A 22,250-nucleotide genomic window follows, 5' to 3' on the forward strand; every position below is an offset into this window, starting at 1 on the left:
TAAAATCAAGACTAACTTGAATCATCTTAGAATTGTGTGGCATATGGAGTTTAATTAAAACTGGCTGAGAGATCATAAAATAAAGCTTGTTCTTTGTTTTCTGTGCGGGAAAGAGACCATGAAAAGATGATAGACAGTAGCTTTGTTCCAAGTGAGACAATAAAAGAATTCCAACTTGTAAAAATGTTGTCTCTCTTCTTTCTACTGAAACTATGTAAGATAACTAAGCAGTCATTTTCAGAAAGATTTCCTGAGTGTCACTGTGATACTTTTGCTTTGTTCCTAATGCAGCAGTTTTCACTGCCAGAAAGGCAACCTGTTTTTTTTTTGTGTGTTTTTTTTTTGTTTTTTTACATTAAACAGCAGTTTGCTTCTTTGGAAACTGCTGTGCCAAGAACAATAAGCAAAGCTCCAACTTCATGTACAATTCTCCCCTGCATATGCAGATCTTTTCTTTGGATCCTTGCCATGGTTTAAACATCTAGGATACAAAAATAACCTTTTACTGGTTCAAGTTGAAAAGTGATTTCCGGATATAATTTTCTCTAGTTCCAGTTTAGAATATGTCATATAATGAAAAGAGCCAAATGGTGTTACTGGAATAAACATACATGTGGAGCCAGTGTGGTGTAGTCATTTAAACATTGGATTATGACTCTGAAGACCAGGGTTCAAATCCCCAATCAGCCATGGAAATAATTTACTTACCTATTTATGAAATTTATACCTCGCCTTTCCCCAGTCAAGGGCCCAAGGCAGCTTATAGCCAGTAAAAACATACAATATAAAAATTAAAAACAAGTTAAAACCCCAAATATTAGCAAATGCTGTGAAACTAATTAAAACCCCAACAAAATACATTAAAAACCACCCTGATAATACGTAACAAAGTCAAAGGGCCTTCCTAACCTTCGGATCACCATCACTAGTTTCCTCCGAAGATTTCCTTGAAAAGTAAGGTTTTTAGGCTCTCCCTGAATGCCAACGAGGAAGGTGCAGATATAATCTCCCCTGGGTGGGCATTCCAAAGAGAGAGAGCCACTCCTGAGAAGGACCCCCTCTCAGGAGTTGCTCTCTCAATGAAAGATAAAGGCAAACCCTCTTCGAACAAATCTGACCAAGAAAACCCCATGATAAGCATTAGAGTCCACACATGCTCACACATGATTTTGTAGCTACATAAGAGGAACAAGTCATATATGCCTTGGAAATTCTTTAAAATGATTACGATGATGTGGTGTGTATGGCATGACTTCAAAACAAGGGTATGACTATCCAATTAAATGTAATGGAACATTTTAAACTGCACCTACAGGTTGTAAATTACTGTATATACACGAGTATAAGCCAAATTGAATATAAGCCGAGGCACCTAATTTTACCACAAAAAACTGGGAAAACTTATCGACTCGAGTGTAAGACGAGGGTGGGAAATGCAACAGCTACTGGTAAATTTCAAAAATAAAAATAGATACCAATAAAATTACATTAATTTAGACATCAGTAGATTAAATGTTTTTCAATATTTACATTAATCTGTCATTTAAGATAATAATAAGACTTTAATAAGATAAGACTGTCCAAGTCTGATGACCTATATACCTGAGTATAAGCCGACCTAAATATAAACCAGCCAGGACCCTCACTCAAGTATAAGCCCGGGGGGGGGGGGGCTTTTTCAGCCCAAAAAGGGCCTAAAACCCGGTTTATACTCGAGTATATACAGTATACTTGTATAGATGAGGCTGCACCAGTTGGTGCTTTTGTCCCAGAATCAGGTGAATAGCCTGAGCAAGAATCAACCATATTCATTTTTAAACCCCTCAAAGTTTGAGTGTGGTATACTTTAGGGTCATTCCTATAGCCTTTCCTAATTATCTCCCTTGTCATAAGATTGTCAAACAAAGCATAATTAACAACTGGTGTTAAGATCAGTCAGAGACTTTTCCATGGTGCCCCCCCCTCCCCCAAAAAAAGAGAAATCTGCCAAATCCAATTCTTTGAAGCTTTTCAGAATGAAACTTTTTATTTTATAAATGCTTGAACTCAGCTGGATACCTTATTTCTGCTGCTGTCTTACTGATAATGTATAGTAATATTTAGTGTTTATTAATTTTATATTCTTGTTATGGTTTACTTTATTTTAAATGTTTCTGTATATTTTATCTGTATCAATAGGTAGCCAATTTGAATCCAAAGGACAATTCTTACACACTAAAAGAACATGTTTATAAGGAAGTTCAGAAAGACTGGCCTGGATACAATGAAATCGATAGGCAGTCGCTGGAATTAATACTTTCTCGGTAAGTTCAATTTGTTTTAGACAACAAAAAGAAAATTCATTTACTTCCAAGAAACAGTAAGATCGACTAGAATATAATGAGCTTGATTTTCTTGTAACCTGCCATGTGGATGATCTTTACAGAAAACTAAACTCATCTCAGAATGCAACCAGCACCGGTCATTTGGATTCTCTTGTCAGTACTATTAAAGAGGCTGCATCTGCTTCTCCTTCTCAGGTATTTCATTTGTCCCTCTTTATATCATGCAGTAAGACCCCCCCCCCATGTGAAATATTGATGTGTATGAATTAGTGGGGGAAAGTTGCATCTCATGGGCAGATACATGCTTTAAACATACATGGAAAAGCCTTTATCTTGTTTTTAAGATAGAATTACTTCAGCTTGAATATAGATTATGTAATGCCGTTTTAGACTTCATTCATTGTCAAAGCTCAAAAGTTTCTATTCTCCATATCATGGGTGAGGAAAGTGTGGACTGTGGACTACATACAGCCTCCACAGGGCATTTTGACCCCCAGTCATAAAAGAAAATTTCCAATTTTCAAAGTGGTGTGTAGTATGGGTGCAACCCCCCAGCCTTCAATAGTTGCCTAGTCTGCTATAGATACTAAATTATGAGTCATCTTTTTTTATGAACTTTTTCATTTTGATTCTCATTTCTCACTTCTCCCCACTACTACGAGGAAACCTTTCAGCTACAAGATTCAATAACCTAAAAATAGAGTTAAATAAAGCCAAAAGTTGGCTATGTTCCAAAGCTCCTTTGTAGCCTATGCCAGAAAACACCAGAACTAGTCCTATTCTCATGATTGTCAGTACTTTGCAGGGAGGGCTGTTGATACATTGCTACTACAGAAAAATAGAGATTAGATAGTGTGGAAGTCCATCCTTTTTATGCACCCAGGGTATGTGTCTATTTTATTTCTCTCGCATCCACAAACACTGAATTTCTTAGAGTGATGAGTAGATACATCATCATTACTGCATTATAACTATAACTAGTAAAAAAATAGGTATTTAATTTTAAAACAAAATGTTGCCTCCTTTTTATTAGAGGTTTTTGAAGAATATTAGTTACCTCTGTTCCAATGTATATCAAAACAAAAACATTGTTTTTGTTTCAGTACACACTAGTATTGTATGTCTTAGGCACTTCTGATATGCTTTGAAAAGAAAATTCAAAGTTGTGGGTGTTTGAGGTCTAATCCATGAAGTTTTATTAACACATTATGTGAAAATCTATGTGCTTATTGATATGAGTCTGGCTTGGGATGCAACCCATTCAGCTACTTGAGCTCACATGCACCTAGCATAGGGTGTCTTTCCAGTTTGGCAGCCCTGAACCACAAATCACTAAAACATTCTAATTTCAAAATAGGATCTGCAGCTTTCAGTGGAACTGCTGATTTTGCACAACAGCATGCAGCTTCAGTTTATTAGCATATCTTTTGCATATATTCAGAGCCAGTGCGGTATAGTGGTCTGAATGTTAGACTAAGATGCTGCTCAGCCATGGAAACCTATTAGGTGACTGGAGGCACGTCACATTCTTTCAGTCTGAGGAAGACAAGGAAAAGCCTTGCCCCCTAAAAAAACTTGCCAAGAAAAGCTGTGATAGGTCCATCTTAGGATCATTGTAAATCGGAAATTACTGAAGGCACACAACAACAGTTTTTTAAAAAAACAGTTAAAAAACTCTCCCAAGGGAGAGTGCCATTAGGACATGGTCTTCCTAAACCAATATTGGAATATTCCTATCCATCTGAGGATGGCTTGCCTTGCCAATGCAGCAAGGTGAAATCCTATTAAGTGAGAGATATTAAAATTAAAGAGAAAAGAACACATTCTTGGCCATAGGCTATCTGACTGCAGTGGATGGGAACTGTAGTCTAGAGGACAGTGGAATCTAAATCCAATTACTAATCCAGATAAAGTAGATCAGTTGACCTAACAGGTTTGCATAAATGCTGGTTTACCATTTAGCAACTGATGCAGTGTGTCTGCTGTAGTTAAGACTAGAAGTTTGATTTATACCCAGCTGGTCTATTCATAGAGTAAATAACATAATGAAGTTTCATCTGAATGGTGGAGTAAAACTTTTTCAAAGTGCTGGTCCTGTTTGCTCTGATTCAGGTAGCAATGTTATGTGAACATGAGAAGCAAAACCAAGAAAACTTCTTTGTAAAAAATAATACAGTAGTATTCAGCAGGATTTTCCCATTCCATGGCTATCATGTCTTGCGTGGACATCCAGATTATGACAATGTACTATAAATCATTTTTGCTTTTTTAAGAAAGAAGGCATCATCTTACGGAGAAATGGTGCTGTGAATATGAAATGCACACTTAGGCTTGAAATAGTATACAGTGAAGAAAACATTCGTATACTGCTTAACATGATTCGTGATAATTTACACTTGAAGTCGCTCTTTTTAACAGTTGAGAAATTAACAGTTGTATATGCCTCACTTTATTGTAGAAACGGCTTTTGGAGTCTGACTTTATCGATCCTTTAATGATTAAAAAACCAAGGATATCTCATCTTACTAATAGAGTTCAACCAACACTAAATGGGCACTTGACTGCTTCCAGTGAAAAAAATGCTGAAGCTTCTCAGCAACCACCTCCCCCTGCAGTTGCTGCAACACTGGCTGCTCCTCCGCTCCCTCCCACTTGCCTCCCTGCTTCAAACCCTCCTCAGACTGTCAATTCTAACTCCAATTCCCCCAGCACTCCTGAAGGCCGGGGCACGCAAGACCTGCCAGTTGATACTTTAAGTCAGAATGGCAGCATATATGAGGACCAGCATCAAAAATATACTTCTAGGACTCCACTGGAAATCTCAGCACCCACTGAAGCTCTGTCAGTGTGCCCAAAGACTGTGGATGAGAAACATTCAGTGTTGCACAAAAAGTCCAAGAAAAAGTCAAAGAAGCATAAGGAGAAGGACCAAATCAAAGACCACAACATTGAGAATGCTGCAGAAATAGAGAGAGACTGTGAAAGCAAAGATATTTCCAAGTTGAAGAATTCCTGTCAGAAACTAAGTGAAGGTAATGTTATTGCTGCTGGCTTTGAATGATTATGGCAACAGGACCAGATTGTTACTGTGGCATGTGAGTTATTTGCATTCGGTAATGACTCAATGTTTCAGGAAATACAAGGTACAGATTAGGAAGTTTCTGACCCCCCTCTGCTCCAGTAAGTAGGCATTCTTGTCACCTGTGTAGGATGGGAGCAATTGCATAGAAATGGTGTGCACATTACTGATAATACAGGAATGTGCCCTTGTCTTTTCCGTTTGCCTCAATTTGAAGGCAGGTGTCAAGAATTCAGAGCTGTACGAACATCAGATAGGAGCACGTATGAAGAACATTATGAACATATGTTGATCTTTCATCCAAACAGTTTCATTAGTTGTCAGAACTACATCTTTGTAAAATTGTTTTTCTAAGGCAGGATCAGGCAACATATGAGCTGCCTATGGCACCCTTCCCTTGTGAATCCCTTCCCTTGGTTTTCTCTGTTGTGCAGAGAGTGTATACTGTATTCCAAATGAGAAATAAGAGTAAAAATGTTACATTTGTCACTTAGTTTCTGTCACCAGGAGAATTTGGGTGTGTGTCGGGATAGTGCTAACCGTCTGGATAGTGCTAACCAATACGTTTTCAGTTTTGGACAGTTCATAGGATGTAGTAAGTCCTGCCAAGCCAAATAACAATAAATGACAATCACATTTATTCTATCTTATTACTCAGATCAGCAGTCTTGGTATTCATTTCTTTATATTTTATCCTAGAAGAAATTGAGTTAGAATAATACTGAAGTTAATGGTAGTAAGTAAATTCATTGTACACAAATCCAAAAATTTTGAGTAGCCTTAGGAAATGAAAAATTTTGATTGTTTGATACACTAGATTCATTGCAGAGTTGTGTCATTTTGCCATTGAAAACATTTTTCATGTGTTGAATTTGACATCTCAATATACAAACCATAAAACACAGAGCGGGAGTCTATATGATACTTCTATTACTGTATTTCCACGAAAATAAGACATACCCATAAAATAAGCCGAAGCAGGATTTCTAAGCATTTACGCAATATAAGCCATACCCTGAAAATAAGATATAGTGATAGCCGTAGCTATCCAGCGTACCGTCTTGGAGCGGTAAAAAGGGGAGCTGCCCCTTCTCTCTACCACAGCTGCTGCTGACTTCCCTTGTTTGAGCAGCCCTCCTAGCTGCCCAATCAAGGGAAATGTCCAAGGCACTCCAAAGCCTCCCAAACGGAGGGAGCAGGAGCAGTGGCAAGCCCTGGCAAGGGGAAACGCTGCAAGAAGGCAAAGCGGGCAGGATCCACTCAGGCCCCCACCCCACCCACAGCGCAGCTGCAGGGCTCCTCCCTGGCGCTTTTGCTGCTGGAGGAGGATCCTGGAGCACTACTCGCTGGGCTTTCCCTCTTGCTGTCGCAGGAGCCCCCTCCGGACGGAGGGAGGTATCTGGCCATCACGCTGTCTGAGTGCTTGAGTACTGGCCAGCTGACCCCCTGTATCCTGAAAACAGAGAAAGGGGTTTCCAACCCTTTGAGCTGGTTCCTTGGCAACATGGAGATTTGGAGTGAGGAAGACTTTTTTTTAAGATTCTACCTTACTCTCACGGTATGAAACAAGGCAGTAAAAAGTACTTGTTCTAATTAAAACATGGGATTTAGCTTTCAATTCCATAGTTGTAATTACAGCATTTTAGTGCCTCTAAATTTCTTGTGCTAAAAACTGACCACATGTGTCTTACCTTCTCTGACATGAGACCAGAAGAACTTAACAACAGAAATTGTAAGAAATGTTCAAAATAAACCACTGTTATTAACATCAGTATTTTACAATCACAATACAATACTAAAAGCATCCGTAACAAACTTCCTAGAACCAAATTTTGCTGTGAGCCATTATAAAACTCTCCAGAGTTAACTGAAACGTTGATTTACAGCTTTGTGAACAAATCCCTGCTCAAGCATACTGCTGACTGGATTTAATACATTTCCAATTCACTGAGGCTTATGACATGGTTGTCTTAGTTGGGGCTTCAGTCAGCTTGAATTTGCTTTGTTTAGCAGCACAGGCCAATAATAAAGATCCCCATGTTTTTTAACACAGAAACAAAAGCCCAGATTAGAAAAGGGGGAAAATGTTTGTGTGAATTAGGAATTTAAAATAATTTCAAGGGTCTTCAGAATGTTTTAGCATCCACCAAATTAAGAGAGAGATCTTATCAAAGCAAAATATGTAGAAGTGCACTCATTCCTTGTGTTTCAATCCTTTCTATTCATTCAAAGCGTATTTTAAAATCCAAGCCAGTTTTTTTATTCCTACTATCCTGATACTAATAGGTACAATCAAATTCATTGCAGTTCATCTTATTTTATGGATTTGCATTTTTAATAAAATCCACAATATAATATTTGCATGTCTACAACTTTGAGTGGCTGATAAAAGGGGCAAATGAATTGAAAGAAAGGGGCTTGGCATTCCGCTCCATTGTCTTTTATTGCACTCTAATGAAAGCTGGATGTTGATATAAATCTCCCATCTCCTATTATCTGCCAAAATCTGCCACAAAAATTCTTGAATTGCTGTGCAGATGCCCTGACTTGTCCTGAAATAATGCAGAGCTGACCTTAGGTTAAAACTAGACTGCTTTTATTGTATGCAGGTCGATGTTGCCTCTGCATTTTATCTTCCTGCTGTGAACTGTTTTGAATTTGTCAAAAATGTTCATTGGTGTACTGTACTTTTAACTGTCTTTTAAAACAAATCCATAGAAAAACACACACTTGCAAGTCAAGTTGGCTAGGAACAATCTTTGATCAAATTGTAAAACTGTTAAATCTTCCTTATAGGTGTTAAAGAGACTTGCCCTGCCTCCACAGATCCTTTGTCAACAAGTGAACTACCAGACTACTTTGTGTAAGTAGGATACTGCTGAAGAAAGGTAGATGGGATGGTGAGAAACAGTATATTCAGTGCTTCTCAAAAAAAACTTTCAGATTTTGATAGTATGGAGGTTACTAGGCTTAGAAATGGGAAAGATGTACTAAAACATAGTACTATTGCTTAAGTTCCAAATAAAATAAATGTTAATCACCCCCCTCACACTATTGAGAAAAGATTTTCTATTAATGTCACATCAGACAAGGCTTGAGAATGTAGTTCATGTTTGCTTTACTTTTAGTCTTTTCATAAGAATAAAGCAGTAAGAATATCAATATTCCTTGGATGGTTTGTCTAGCAGAAAAAGATGGATGTGGATACTACCAGCTTCTCTCTTGCTATAGTGATTCTTCTTTCAGACATTTTTTAAAGAGCAACTTTGCCCTTTAGCTGAAATACTACAAATCTAAGTCGTTTCTAAATATTTGCTGCGGGGCCTCCTGGGTCTCTTTGTTTAATTGTGAAATAGCTAATTGTTTCCAGTTGTCTCTTGCTGACAATGTGGCAAGTAGCAAACGTTAACATTTATTTGTATGCTGGTAGTAGTATCCATATTTACCTTTTTCTACTAGACAAGTCATACTAAGAAGAACTTGGATAGTGCAAAAATAACAATGTTAAAACATGAATACCAAACATTCTATCTCCTTGACACTGTACAACTCTGAACTTATTTTGAAAGGATCTCTCACTTTTTGAAATTTCTGTCGTTAGTAGTGGGTGTTCGCAGTGTTTTAATAATTTTTAACGTTCACGTGTTCCCTTAAAAACATTTTTCTTACTGCTGTTCACTTTGGCTGTAGCAGTCCATGTGACCTTAATGACACAGTGATATCTCTCGCCTGATGATGGCTTGAATGTCAGACAAAATCATATGGTTATCCTTGATAATCAGAGTAAGTGGTAGGGGAGTGCAAATGAGACTGGGGATAATGAGAATGGAGAAGGGAGATAGCATACATACAGCCACCAGTACAAGAAAAGGGCTCCAGTTGGCTTGAGTGCTGTGTGAGGAAGGGAGTTTCTTTGGACATGACAAGTTTGTCTTGTCTCTGAAAACATGAAATGTTGGCTTATGATAGCAACATTCCCTGTGGACTTTAAATCAGTGAAATTTTAGACAAAAGTTCTAAGTAATAATTAAGAAATGGATGCAATACTTAGGAGAAGGTAAATGGTTTTTTAAACACTTGACCAGTTCAATCAACGATGCTAATGATACTAGTATTAGATTTTTCCAGTGAACAGTACGTACATGGAAAACAAATCTATCTCTAGATTTCTTTTAAACTAATTATCAAATTATTTTAGTGCTGATAGTGAACTTCTACAGAAAAACAATGCTAAAACATCCACTTGCTAATGTTCAATATGTTCTGTTTTAAATTGTTTCTCAAAGGACAGCCAAAAAAGCCTCTCAAAAGCCTCTTCATACTAGTGTATTACAAATGACTTCCTTTTACCACAACCGGAGACTCAGAATCTTAATGTGTGCAGTAAACCTAAAAATCAATGCTTGGTGGAAAAAGCAGACTGTGCTTTAGAATGTTTTGAATTAGAGTCCTGACACTTTAACCAGCAGTTCTCATTTGTTCCCTTATAACACAGCAGTGATAGCGCAATTCTCAATCATGTTCACATAAGCCTTGTCTCTGAAATCACATTGCCTGCGCATGTCTAGTATATCAGTTGGCATAGTGTCCCTGTTTTATTTTATTTGGTCTTTCTTTTGTGCAGTACAATCTGATAAAATTGTATCTTGCACTTCAGTACATTTATTTGCAAGTGTAGCTCACAGTTGCATTCCTGAAATACTGTAAATGCCAGCAATTACAGGAGAAAATTAAATGTTTAAAGGATTGGAGGAAGTGCATTTCCCCCAAATACAGTAGAGTCTCACTTATCCAACCTTCACTCATCCAGCGTTCGGTATTATCCAACGCAGTCTGCCTTTTAGTTTTCAATGTTTTCAATATGTTGCGATGTTTTGGTGCTAAATTAGTAAATATAGTAATTACTACATAATGTTACTGTGTATTGAACTGCTTTTTCTGTCAATTTGTTGTAAAACATGATGTTTTGGTGCTTAATTTGTAAAATCATAATGTAATTTGACATTTTATAGGCTTCTCCTTAATCTCTTCTTATTATCATTTTTGCTTATCCAACGTTCTGCCGGCCCGTTTATGTTGGATAAGCGAGACTCTACTGTAGTGCCAGCCTTCTACATTTGGTTTATTTACAGGTAACACATTTAGAATAGGAAGCTTTGCCAGAAGAAAAAAATCATTTTTGAGAAGTGGTATCAAAGAAAAAGATATGTGTCTTTAAAGAAATGTTCTGGGTGACAAGAGACAGTAAGAAAGAAAAAGTGGAGTCATTTAAATAAATAACTAGCTTCCAAGTTGCAGAGGAAGGATGTAAAGGTCACATATAGCAGTATTTTGGAATGTACGTGTAGAGAGATAGGCAATAACTGAGTAATAACAGTATAATGCGCTACTTCCAAGCCCTGTCATAAGGTATGGGGATCTAAAGTGAGACAATCCAAAATCAAAGGGCAGATTTGGAATACTGTTTCTTCTATTTACAGTAATCCAGTACAGCAAGACTCTTGAATGAGTGCAGTATTTCCTCTTTGGATCAGTCAGGAGCAGAGGGGAAATGTGTGTCTTTCCCTTAATAAAACTAGAGCTTCTTTGAAGTTTTAAATGATCCTTAAGCCTTAGCCGCTCAAGTGGATTGTTAAACTTTCTTAGTCCAACATATGTATGAGTTACTAACTTTCAGAAAACATGGCAGTTTATTTGTTTTACCTTTATGAAATACACAGTCTAATAGAATTATGGACAGATTTTAAATAATCTGTTTTTTGATTTTATTATTCTTTGCTTCTGTATGAAATCTTCTCACCTTCCATCATGGCAGGGAAACTAGAGTACTAAGGGATGTCTTTGAAGTCCCCTGCACCCCCATTTTTTTTCCAAAGTGGGCTGTGAAAGCAATTTTGTCATGTTTCTCCCCAGTTGTTTTAGGCAGCAGAGCAAACAGGCTGTGTTTGACTTAGGTCGCATGAGGTTTTGGTCAAAAAAGATTTTTAAACGAGGGAATATCAGCCCTCCAGAGCTCTATGATGGGCAAATGCAGCACCTAACCTTTGGTAGGTGGCCACCCGTACTGTATAGGATGGTGTTTTGTGAACTCTTGGACAAAATAGACATGGAACATTAAATTAAGCCTGTATAATTACAATTAGATGGTAAGAATAATACAATTCTGCATATGACATGGAATGCCAGATTGGTAGTGGAGCTGAACAAATAAAAGGTTAGGATGTTAAAGGTAGATTGGTACACCCTTTAAAAATGAAAACAGTATGAATTGAAAATCTTGTTTCCCTGAATATCTTTTTAAAACAGAAAATATATAGCAATTGTCTCATATGAGCAGCGACAAAGTTACAAGGAAGATTTCAATGCGGAATATGATGAATACAGGAACTTGCATGCAAGGATGGAGAGTGTTACCAGAAGATTTATGAAACTAGATGCACAGCGTAAATTGGTTTCTCCAGGATCTAAAGAGTACCAGGTAAAATCTATTTTCTATCTTCTACTGACATCATTATAACCCTTTCTTCATGGATTAGATCTCTCACCTATAGTCTTGTTATATTAGAAGTTCCCACTGTTTCCCCATGAATCAAAGATTTTTTGACTGCACCATATGGGCACTAAATCCATGCAGCGAAGACACACAGAGCAGTTTGTAGAACATTTGTAAACATTCTTGCCCTATGGAGATTTTGGCTGGGCCAGATGGTAGAGATCTGAAAGATTTTTCTTTAGCAATTTTTCATTCAGTGGCCAATTTTGAGTCAGTATGAGTTTATTTTAGAATTATTTATCAAGAATGGATTGGTTTTTTCCCCACAAAATGTTTCAGAGCATATGCAGAAAATTGTTTCTATTCCTGTTCTCTGATGCCAAACTATGTAAGGCTGATGGGAATTGCAGTCAAAGGATATCTCAAGGCCCACACTTTACCAACCTCAGCATAGGGCAGTGGTTCTCAACCTGTGGGTCCCCAAATGTTTTGGCCAGTTTACCAGCTGTTTGGATTTCTGGGAGTTGAAGGCCAAAACATCTGGGGACCCACAAGTTGAGAACCACTGGCTTAGGGGAAATAGATTTGTACCTTCGCATTGCTGTAAGATGAATGTGTGGCCACTGCCAGTGATTTAATAATAACAAATTTTACTGTGGCAAATGATTTATTTAATAAAAGCAAAAGGGTTATTTAGGAAGATTAGAAACATTCACAATGGGTTAATTTCAATCAAGATCTCTGTATACTTAGCTCTTCTGAATTCATATTGCACAGTTGTTTGGTCTAAAATACTACAGAGTTAAGAAGAACTCAACTCTGTAGTATTTTAGACCAAACAAATGAAGACATTTGGTTGGTCAAAAATTTCTACTTCAGAAGTTATTTTTTTGCTTCAGTAGTGACCCTTTGTTCTCTGTGGCTGATTTTCTTGTTGCTAACTGTACCGCTAACTATGATTTCTTCAGAGGTTTTCTAACTATAATGCTAAAGGGGGAAAGAGTTCATTACAATGGAAAGCAAGATTGGGATATATTGCCTGAATTTTCTTGTTTTATTTGGGAGTATTATGTATTTAGTTAAATTTTCATTTTGTTGTATATCTTCAAGTTGTTTCTAACTTATGGCAACCCTAAGGGAATTCTGTCTTGGGTTTCTAGGCAAGATTGTTTGCCTTTGCCTTCCTCTGAGGCTGAGAGAGTTTGACTTGCCCAAGGTGATCAGGGAAATTTTCATGGCTGAGCAGGGATTTAAATCCTGGTCTCCAGGGTCATAGTTCAACACACAGACAACTACACAATACATAGTAGCTGTCAATAATCAAGTGCACTTGCTTGTCTTTGTAGATTCTTCATGAGGAAGTTTTCAAGGAATATCGGAAGATCAAACAGGTTTGTATTGTTTATACCTAATTATTATATACTGTATACCTATAAAACTGCTATGCTGACAGAATAGAATTATAGAGTTCAGATTTAGCATTACAAAAGTCTAATTCCTGTACTTTGTTCCTCATTATAAATAGGTAGTGCTGGCTTAACCTGATTTTAAATCTCTAGTGAAAAGTTTTAGAACCATGTTTAGGCAATATATTTAATAAAGCGTGTTTATTAAGTGTATGAAGTTGTTGGGACATGACCTCTAAACTTACCATGTTAAATCATGGCCACTCACAATGAGGATTACTGTATATTGTACAGAACTTATTTTTCAATCCAAACTGTTCAGCTTGCTTTAACATTTAGGTTTCTGTGTCATTTTTGGAATGCTAACTCTGTTACTTGGCTGTGAGTTTCAGTGCAAGCTGCACCAGTGGTTTCTTTTTTCATTTGATGCATGAAACATTTAAAAATGCATAGAAAACTGAAAAAGCAATTGAAGCCCCATGCCCCCCCCCCCCCCGGGCCAAAGAATAATTATAGAGTCTGAAATTCCTTGGGATAATGAGCAGTATGTTGGCTCCATGGGAATGTGTACATCTTTACACTTCTGCTTAGTGTGCAGTGGCATCACCCTCAACAGATGTGTTTGATTTTTTCCCATGATGCATGTCTGTATTCATCTCAATTGCTGGGACTAATTCATAGAATCATAGAGTTGGAAAAAACTACATAGGCCATCCAGGCCAACCCCCTGCCATGCAGGAATAGCACAATCAAAGCATCCTGAGCAGATGGCCATCCAACCTCTGATTGAAAGCCTCCAAAGAAGGAGTCTCCACCACACTGAGGCAGAGAGTTCCATTGCTTGAACAGCTCTTACAGTCAGGAAGTTCTTCCTAATGTTCAGGTAGAATCTCCTTTCCTGTAATTTGAACCCATTGCTCCAAGTTCTAGTCTTCAGGGCAGCAGAAAAAAAAGGCTGTTCCCTCTTCCTTAGTTCATCCTTTCACATATTTATCCATGGCTGTCATGTCTCCTCTCAACATATCTTTTACTTCAGATACACATTTCGTTGGATCACATACCATCTGCCCAGGTTTCAGATGGAGCCAGTGCTTCAATATGTGAATTAGCCTTGAAAGTCTCCATATGAGCTGAATACATTTTTGTCCTGTATCCCAATTCCATTTTCAAAACAACTTCTGGCAAGCTGAGAACTCTTCAAGTTGTCTTGCCAGCTGTATCAAGCAATAATAGCAGCCAAGAGTCATTATTTATCCCAAATATTCAAAATTTTAAGTATTGGTCTGTAAACAGTGAGAATGTTGGCAGTGACTTTGTGGTTATAATAGGCCATATGGCTCTCCATATTTGCTTTCCCAGATAGTCAGCTCAAAACCGAAGCAGGAGTTCCATAGAGTTCTGTAGAGCATCTGCATGGCTTATGTTGCCTTCATCGCATTTTTAGTCCTGAGCACATGTTACTAAGTGAACAATGTGAACTCTGGGACAGGACTAAAGGTTGTGGTTGTCACTCAGATCTGTGAAGAAGCAAACTGTACAGAGCTGACCAAACTGCTTCCTGGAAATTAGAGGAGGAAAGGTGGGAAAGGACTTGGAGAAATATGGTTTGAAAAGGACTTTAGATACACTGGAGGATGAAAGGGGCAAATGAAACTGCTTTAATTCCTGCTATCTTCCCAAGGCCTAACTAGAGATTAAGGGAATGGGAAAAGCAAAAGATCCCACTCACCCACCCACCCAATCCCTAAATTTGTATGACAGAATTCTGGCCTTAAAAAATAACTCCGGCTAAGATGGAAGTTACTGCCAATAGAAAGTTTGCATTTTCCATTGGTGGAATCCAGACATTATCGAAATGTCATTAAAATCAAGACATTAACTGAAGCATTTACTGTATTTTTATTTCTTCAACTGGGATATACGAGTACTTAACATTCTCTGTATGTACTTTATGCCTCTAGAATTACAAAAAATTGAATCAATTCATCTGTGTTCAACCTCTCAGTGCATATAGCTCTAAAGACAGCAGTAGAAGTAAAGTGTGACCTGGCTGTTCTGTGGGCATAGTCACTTAATCTAGTGTGAGTTCACATGAGCATGGTGACCCATATGTCATGTGCCACAGTCAGAAAATTACATTAATTCAGACCCACTGTATATTTTAAACTGTGAATCTTGGGTCATGTGCAGATTGCTTTTTACGTTAGTTTTTGCCCACTGAACTACCCTTGGTTGTCCCAGTCACAACTGTGTGTGTGTGTGTGTGTGTTTTCAAGTCGCCTGTTGACTTCCGGTTAATCCAAAAAATTCATTATATTTATTTAAGCCAGGAATCCTGTTTTGCCAACTCCTTCCTTTGAAATATAGCTTGCATCACCTGGTATTCAATTGGTTGCTTCTCAGGCAACTGCTAACCAAGACTGAGCTTACTACCTAATAGTTAATTCAAACAGAGGGGTGGGAGGATCTATCTTCTATCAGTCCTGTTGACTCTCAGTCATGGGCCTTTGGGCATGACTTGCAATGTTTAAAAGTCAGGTTTCAGACTTGAGTTGTGGAGATTTTTTTGTTACCTTGCACATCATCAGTCAAGATATATGGTTTCTGAAAATGAAAACATAACATTAATTTATTGTGAGTCTCACTTTCTCTTTGTCTTATTTTGCAGTCTAGTCCTAACTACAATGAAGAAAAATGCAGATGTGAATATCTTCACAACAAGTTGGCTCACATTAAAAGACTTATAGGTGAATTTGACCAACGGCAAGCAGAGTCATGGCACTAGGGCTCTGGACCAGAAGATGTGAATAAACTAAAGATTATTTATTTAAAATTCCACACAAGTTGCTCTAAGGTTTAAAAAAATAAGTGAAACTTCTCATTAGCAGACCGAGTTGCTGTTTTTGTTGATGGCAAAGATGTTGCTTCCCTGCGTAGTTGAAGCTGCTTTTTTTCCCAGTCCCTTTTTTCTTTTTAACACTTCTGCTTATCCATGGAGATAATTTTACCATTGGATACTGGGGATCCAGTCTCTCTAGTTCTGAAGTTGTGCACATTTTTTAAAAAAAACAAAAAGTTGTAGCAAAAGAGGAAGGGTTTTGGATGAATATAAGCCTGTTTTCTCACCTTTTCTTGTTAATACAGAACTATTTGCCTTAAGTGGTGGAAAGTTTAAAAATTTGCACAAAATTAAACAAGTGAAACATTGTTTTGGGAGGAGTAACAGGTGGTATATAGTTTTTATATACACACCTCTTTCGACAGCAGTACCTTATTTCTGTAATTTCAACCCCCACTGCAATGATTGCCTTACGTTGTTAGTTGTGTATCTGAATTGTATTTAACCCATCTCTCCATAAACAACACTGCTTCCCACTGCATAAAAATGGGATGCATTCTGTGGCCTAAGGTATCTGAAATATGTGTGTGAATAATGTGTGTGTGTGAGAGAGTGAGAACGAGAGAGAGGGATTTTGTGTATGCACAATTTGGAGCAAACTCTTACATAGGCCTAATGTTAATGTTGAAACAACTGACAAGTGTTAGTACAGTTTTTTTTCCTTATAAAACTGATACATCTGTTCTGGATGAGAATTATTTCCATTTCAACAATTTGTCAGCTTTCTTATCAAAGAAAAAATTGATACTTTACAAAAAAAACCTAAGTCTATAGTTTTGGGGCAAAATTATAAAATTATACATGTAGGTGAACTATTTATATAACTGCTATAAAAGTATTTTTTGAAGAGAAATATGCAAATGAAGCTATTGCCTACATGAAATGTATATTTAAAGATTTTTTCCTGAGTGTCAGGAATATAACAAAGATGTATTTAACTATAGAATACTGTGATCATTGAACAGCACAAACTTTCATTTCATGCAGTTAATTGGTTTAATTTAATTAAACCATCACTTTATCATGTGGGAACATAAGTTATTTGGTCACAAAATTGACTTATTACCTGTCTTTTCTTTTTTTGTCTTAATATATTTCTTTCAAAGTGCTGCCAATTGAAAAGGGAAGCATTATGTTTACAAGTCTAATTTTTTTGGAATGTTTGCCAAAATTTTGGTAGTATCTTTAATAAACTTGTCTTCAGCATCAAATCATTTGTTGTGTATTTCTGTGCATGTAAGTCGATGATATTCCTGTTGGATAGCATTGTCATAAACATGAATAACTCAGTGGAGCAATTCTTTCTGTATTTACAATAGAGCAAAAACTGTTGGATGGATATTACGGAAAGCATCTCTCTGCCATCATTGCAGCAGCCTTGTACTTTAGGCTAAATATCTGAATCTCTGGAGTGATTGTGTGCCTCTATATTTTATTTTATTTATTTGTTGCATTTGTATGCTGCCTTCCTCCCTCAGTGGGATTCAAGGCAGCTTTAGAGATCCTGAGAAATTTCTAAAGCTACATTTTTGCCTTGGAACAGAAAATAGGTGAAAAAGCAAATAAACAGAATGATAAAGCACAGCATTGAGCAGCTTCAGGGTTAGGGGCCGATTACAGTGAGCAAACTATTCCATCAATAAAAAGGTGAAAGAAATTCAAATTATCTTGTAGTCCATGGTTACAACCAAGACTAGTATTTCTGTGTGGCAGAGATCTTAACATATAACCTCCTACATAACGATTTTAGAACAAAGGAATTGCATAATGTTGTATTTTTAGCATCTGTTGTAAATTTCATTCGACAGAGCCTGGCTGTCTATGGGCTACCCACGATGCTGAGAAAGTAAAATATTTATCCAAAGTTTGTGCTGCCTCTTTCTGGACATTACATCAAGCAGAACAATAGTGGAGTGCCTTGAAATCTTAATAGATTGATGCAGAACTGAACTATGCCTGATCACACCTTTTGTGAAATGTAATTTGCATAGCACAACAATTTTCTATTATGTGTTATATTTGCCTAATTAGCATCTATAGTCTCATTTACAAGTCCAGAGTCACATCTCACCCCCTAAAGCCCCACCATGCTTCAGCTCTGCCATTTCAGCCACTTTTGCTTTGTCTTTCCTCTCCTCAACTACCATCTCATCTACGTTCAGCAGAGTCCATCCTGCTCACCAATAGCATTGGGGATTGGGTGGCCTTGGCATGGCAAACCTTCCAGGATGGAGCCTTCCTGGCTGTCCCTACCAGCACTGCTCCTGCCATGATATGTTTTTGCTTACACGTGAGAAGGAGGAAAAGAAAGAGGAGGTGTGAGGAGTTATTTCTTCCACCCAACCCATAGTAATAAACCAAAGAACCAGGTAGGCAGCCACAATGGTGTTTGGGAAAAAAATTACGCCTTTCCTTTGAGCAACTATCACAGACATACCCCTTATATTTGCACCCCACAATATGAGAACCACTGTTACAGACAATACGCAAGGGTTTCAAGAAACACAGACCAGACTTCATCCGAAAATGCACTCGGGAGAGATGCAAACTTGAGCAAAATAAATCAATGAAAAAAGGCATCTTGCTCAGTTTTTATGATTTATTTATTTCTATCATTTCTACCCTGCCCTTCTCACCCGCATGGACTCAGGGTGGCTTACAGACTGGCAATTTATGTCAATACACCATAGTACAATAAAATGAACATTAAAACAGTTAAAACAATTATAATATTATGATCTTGTAAGCCAGACATAAAGACATTGCAATGACTGAAAGGGCCTCCAACAACCAACGTTAAAGCCAGACAGCCTTATGAATAAAGGGAATTTTGAAGTGTTAAGTGGGGAAGTGACATCCAGTCTTCTTTCAACAGTGAGGACCTTGCGATAGGAAGCCATAAACATCCCTGAAATCCCCATGTTTGTGGGGCTGCCTGACTTCTAAGGTTGTCTCCTATTGATGCAGGGTAGAATCACACTGTTGACTCATGTTCAGCTTGTGGTCTATTAAGACTCCTAGATCCCTTTCACATGTACTGTCTGTGCATTTCATTTTATTGCCTAAGTGTAGAAGGCAACAAAGTGACCAATAACATGGTTATGAAGCCTTCTGAATCCATTTCATGTCACTCCTTCCTTCAAAATTAAGTCCTTTGCTATCAAAAAATGCAATCAGAAACTAGGTGGATTTATGAAGGTGATTTGGTGATGTACCTGTGACAAAAGATTCTCAAGTTTGTTTATCTACTTCAAAAGAGTTATTCAAAACTATCATTTTGTATTTTTATTACAGCCTTCCAACACAGACAATAAATTTCAGTACTGCTTCAGTATCTAAAGATTCTTTTACATTACACAGTGATGGCTGTATGATTCCATTTTAACTGCTGTGGCAACATCCCAGGAAATCCTGGGATTTGCAGTTTGTCAGCAAGAGAGCTCTAGCTCTTCATCAAACCTGAGGATGCTACAAAATGGAACCACAACAATTAAAATAGAATTGTGGCAATATGTTATAGTGCAAAGGGGCCCAGGGTCATCTACTGTAGTAGTGAAGTTGGAGCCTTAAGATATCCCAGTATTTACAGCATCATTCGAATAAGAAAGGAAAAGATGCTAATCTGACATTCAACACTTTCAGGTTTTAGATGACCATAGTTTTCACACGTGGAAGATGCACTACTTAATTTGAGTGCAGAATTAATGAATTCTTTATGTAAATGTATAGCCATAATTTAATCCAAGTGTTAACTCCTCTATTGAATCAGCAGGTATTTTAAAGAGCTGTTTTGGTAAATCTTGCTCTTTAATCAATCTTGAACATTCCCCATAAAAATACATAAACTGTTTACATATGTCAAAACATTTCTACATTAAAAATAATAATTTAAAATATTTCTTCATCTCTGATGAAACCTCAATTGCATGAACTCTTACCAAGTGGAGTTGGTAGTGAGAGATAGGAAACAAAATATTTCTGACACGTTATTTTGAGAGTAAATTTTGAATACCACCAGATGTGCATTTCATGGCAAGTTCCATAGTATGATTGAGCTTTTGTTATAGTTAACTTTAAACAAAATTTCAGAAGTAATACTGTGAACATTTTTTTTCAATATGGTTCTAAAATAGCAACAAATCTTTCTGTCAATTTCATATGTACAAAAATATTAGCCAAGAATTACTACATCTTCGAGGCCTTTGTATCTCTAAACTCATCAGCTAACAATGCACCACAAATACTTCCATTAATCCACTTCATAATAATTTCTACAATTACTTAATGAGGATTGTTTTGTTCTGTATTTCAAGGCTAATATATTTAGCATTGGCAGAAAATCTCTAATGGTTTCTTGCAATTTTTGATCTTTTCTCATAGGAAAAGCAAATACAGTAGAGTCTCACTTAACATAAACGGGCCGGCAGAACGTTGGATAAGTGAATATGTTGGATAATAAGGAGGGATTAAACAAAAGCCTATTAAATATCGAATTAGATTATGATTTTACAAATTATGCACCAAAACATCATGTTATACAACAAATTTGACAGAAAAGGTAGTTCAATACGCAGTAATGCTATGTAGTAATTACTGTATTTATGAATTTAGCACCAAAATATCACGATATATTGAAAACATTGACTAAAAAAATGTGTTGAATAATCCAGAACGCTGGATAAGCGAGTGTTGGATAAGTGAGATTCTACTGTAAGTTGAAAAAAACAATTTAGTGCCTCATCACACTAGAGCATGAATCCACTTTAATTTTGCAGGAGGTTTCTGCCTCCTGCAAAATTCTGGGGTTTAGTTTGGTGAGGCCCAGGACCTGTCTGGCTGATCTGTTTAAAGCCCCCTCCCTAAAGTGGAGGATCCAAACTCTAGTGTGATGAGGTCCCTTGTTACAAATAGCGTTGATTCTTCATCCTTTGAATTATCCTGAATGGGTTACAACCAAAACTTGAATTATCCAGCCATATATTTCATACAATATCTTTTACTTTCTGTTACTTGACTGCATTTCTAATGGTTTCACCTGTTTATTCTCACTTTTGTGGCTCCAAAAAGTTATCCATTGCACTTTTCTAAGCTGTTCAGCTTGCATGCTTGGGAAGTTATGACTCTGTTTCTGATACATATTTCAAGGTTTTCTCTATTAACAAATGTTAATTCAGAATTTGTATTAAATTGTCTGTCAAAAAACCAAATGCAGCATCTTTACTAACAGCTAACTGGATTATTTAAATCAAGGATATTGCTGCCTCTGTGTATGGCCAGATATTGTAGACCTTGGATGTGATGAGGGATGAAGTTATGCAAATGTAGAGTCACACAAGTCAGTTGCTCTTCTTGTTAACTTCTAAATGACCTATTTTCTTTCTAAACTTGGATATTAGCTAATAGATGTAGGATTAGATTCAGTATTGGCTTCATCTGGTAATGGTGTCCCTGCATTATCACAGAGGGATTGCTATCCTAGATTTATTTCCAGCAGAAAAGTTGCTAGATGTTCTTTGCCACTAGTCCTCTAGAATAGTTGAATAGGGCCTGCAGAAAAGAGAAGTGTCACCAGCTCCAACAAAAGCAGCAGAACCCACCTTGAGTATCCAACTGGATCCTGGCCATGGTCTCTTTGTATTTACTTAAACATTTTATACTATTTTTAAAACCCTGAAGCAGTTATGTTTAAAATAAAATATAAAATATAATAAACAGTTCTTTAAAATAGAAGTAACTGATCAGGGCTGGTGATTACAAAATGCCTGGGCAAAAAAAAAATAAAAAAAAATATTCAGCATAGTGGTAGGGAAGCACCCTAAATCAGTATTGCTCAAAAAAGTCATCCATGGACCAGTGCTGGTCTGTGACACATTGGCTCATAGTCAGCTACATATTTTCAGAAAAAGAAAGAAATAATGTAGTCAATGGGAACTAAAAAAATGGTGTCCATTCATGGCACATGGGGGGGGGGGGGGACTTCTGCTAGTCCTATACTGCAAAGCCCACCTAATCCTACAGGAAAAATTGCAGAAACCAAATTTAAGATCTG

General features: G+C 37.2%; 1 protein-coding gene across 2 annotated transcripts in view; it reads left to right on the top strand.

Annotated features, from left to right (window-relative positions):
* ell2 (elongation factor for RNA polymerase II 2) overlaps positions 1-17,412 on the top strand; it is a 51,274-nt gene extending 33,862 nt beyond the window's left edge. For both annotated transcript variants that reach the window (XM_003216373.4, XM_062972247.1), the window contains 7 exons: positions 2,179-2,303; positions 2,426-2,519; positions 4,783-5,356; positions 8,200-8,266; positions 11,710-11,881; positions 13,243-13,287; positions 15,971-17,412. In XM_003216373.4, coding sequence (XP_003216421.1) covers positions 2,179-2,303; positions 2,426-2,519; positions 4,783-5,356; positions 8,200-8,266; positions 11,710-11,881; positions 13,243-13,287; positions 15,971-16,087 — 1,194 coding nt within the window. In that variant the 3' untranslated portion in view covers positions 16,088-17,412. The remainder of the gene's footprint in view (positions 1-2,178; positions 2,304-2,425; positions 2,520-4,782; positions 5,357-8,199; positions 8,267-11,709; positions 11,882-13,242; positions 13,288-15,970) is intronic.
* The last annotated feature ends 4,838 nt before the right edge of the window (positions 17,413-22,250 follow it).

Source organism: Anolis carolinensis, chromosome 2, assembly GCF_035594765.1.
Source record: "Anolis carolinensis isolate JA03-04 chromosome 2, rAnoCar3.1.pri, whole genome shotgun sequence".
Taxonomy (NCBI): Eukaryota; Metazoa; Chordata; class Lepidosauria; order Squamata; family Dactyloidae; genus Anolis; species Anolis carolinensis.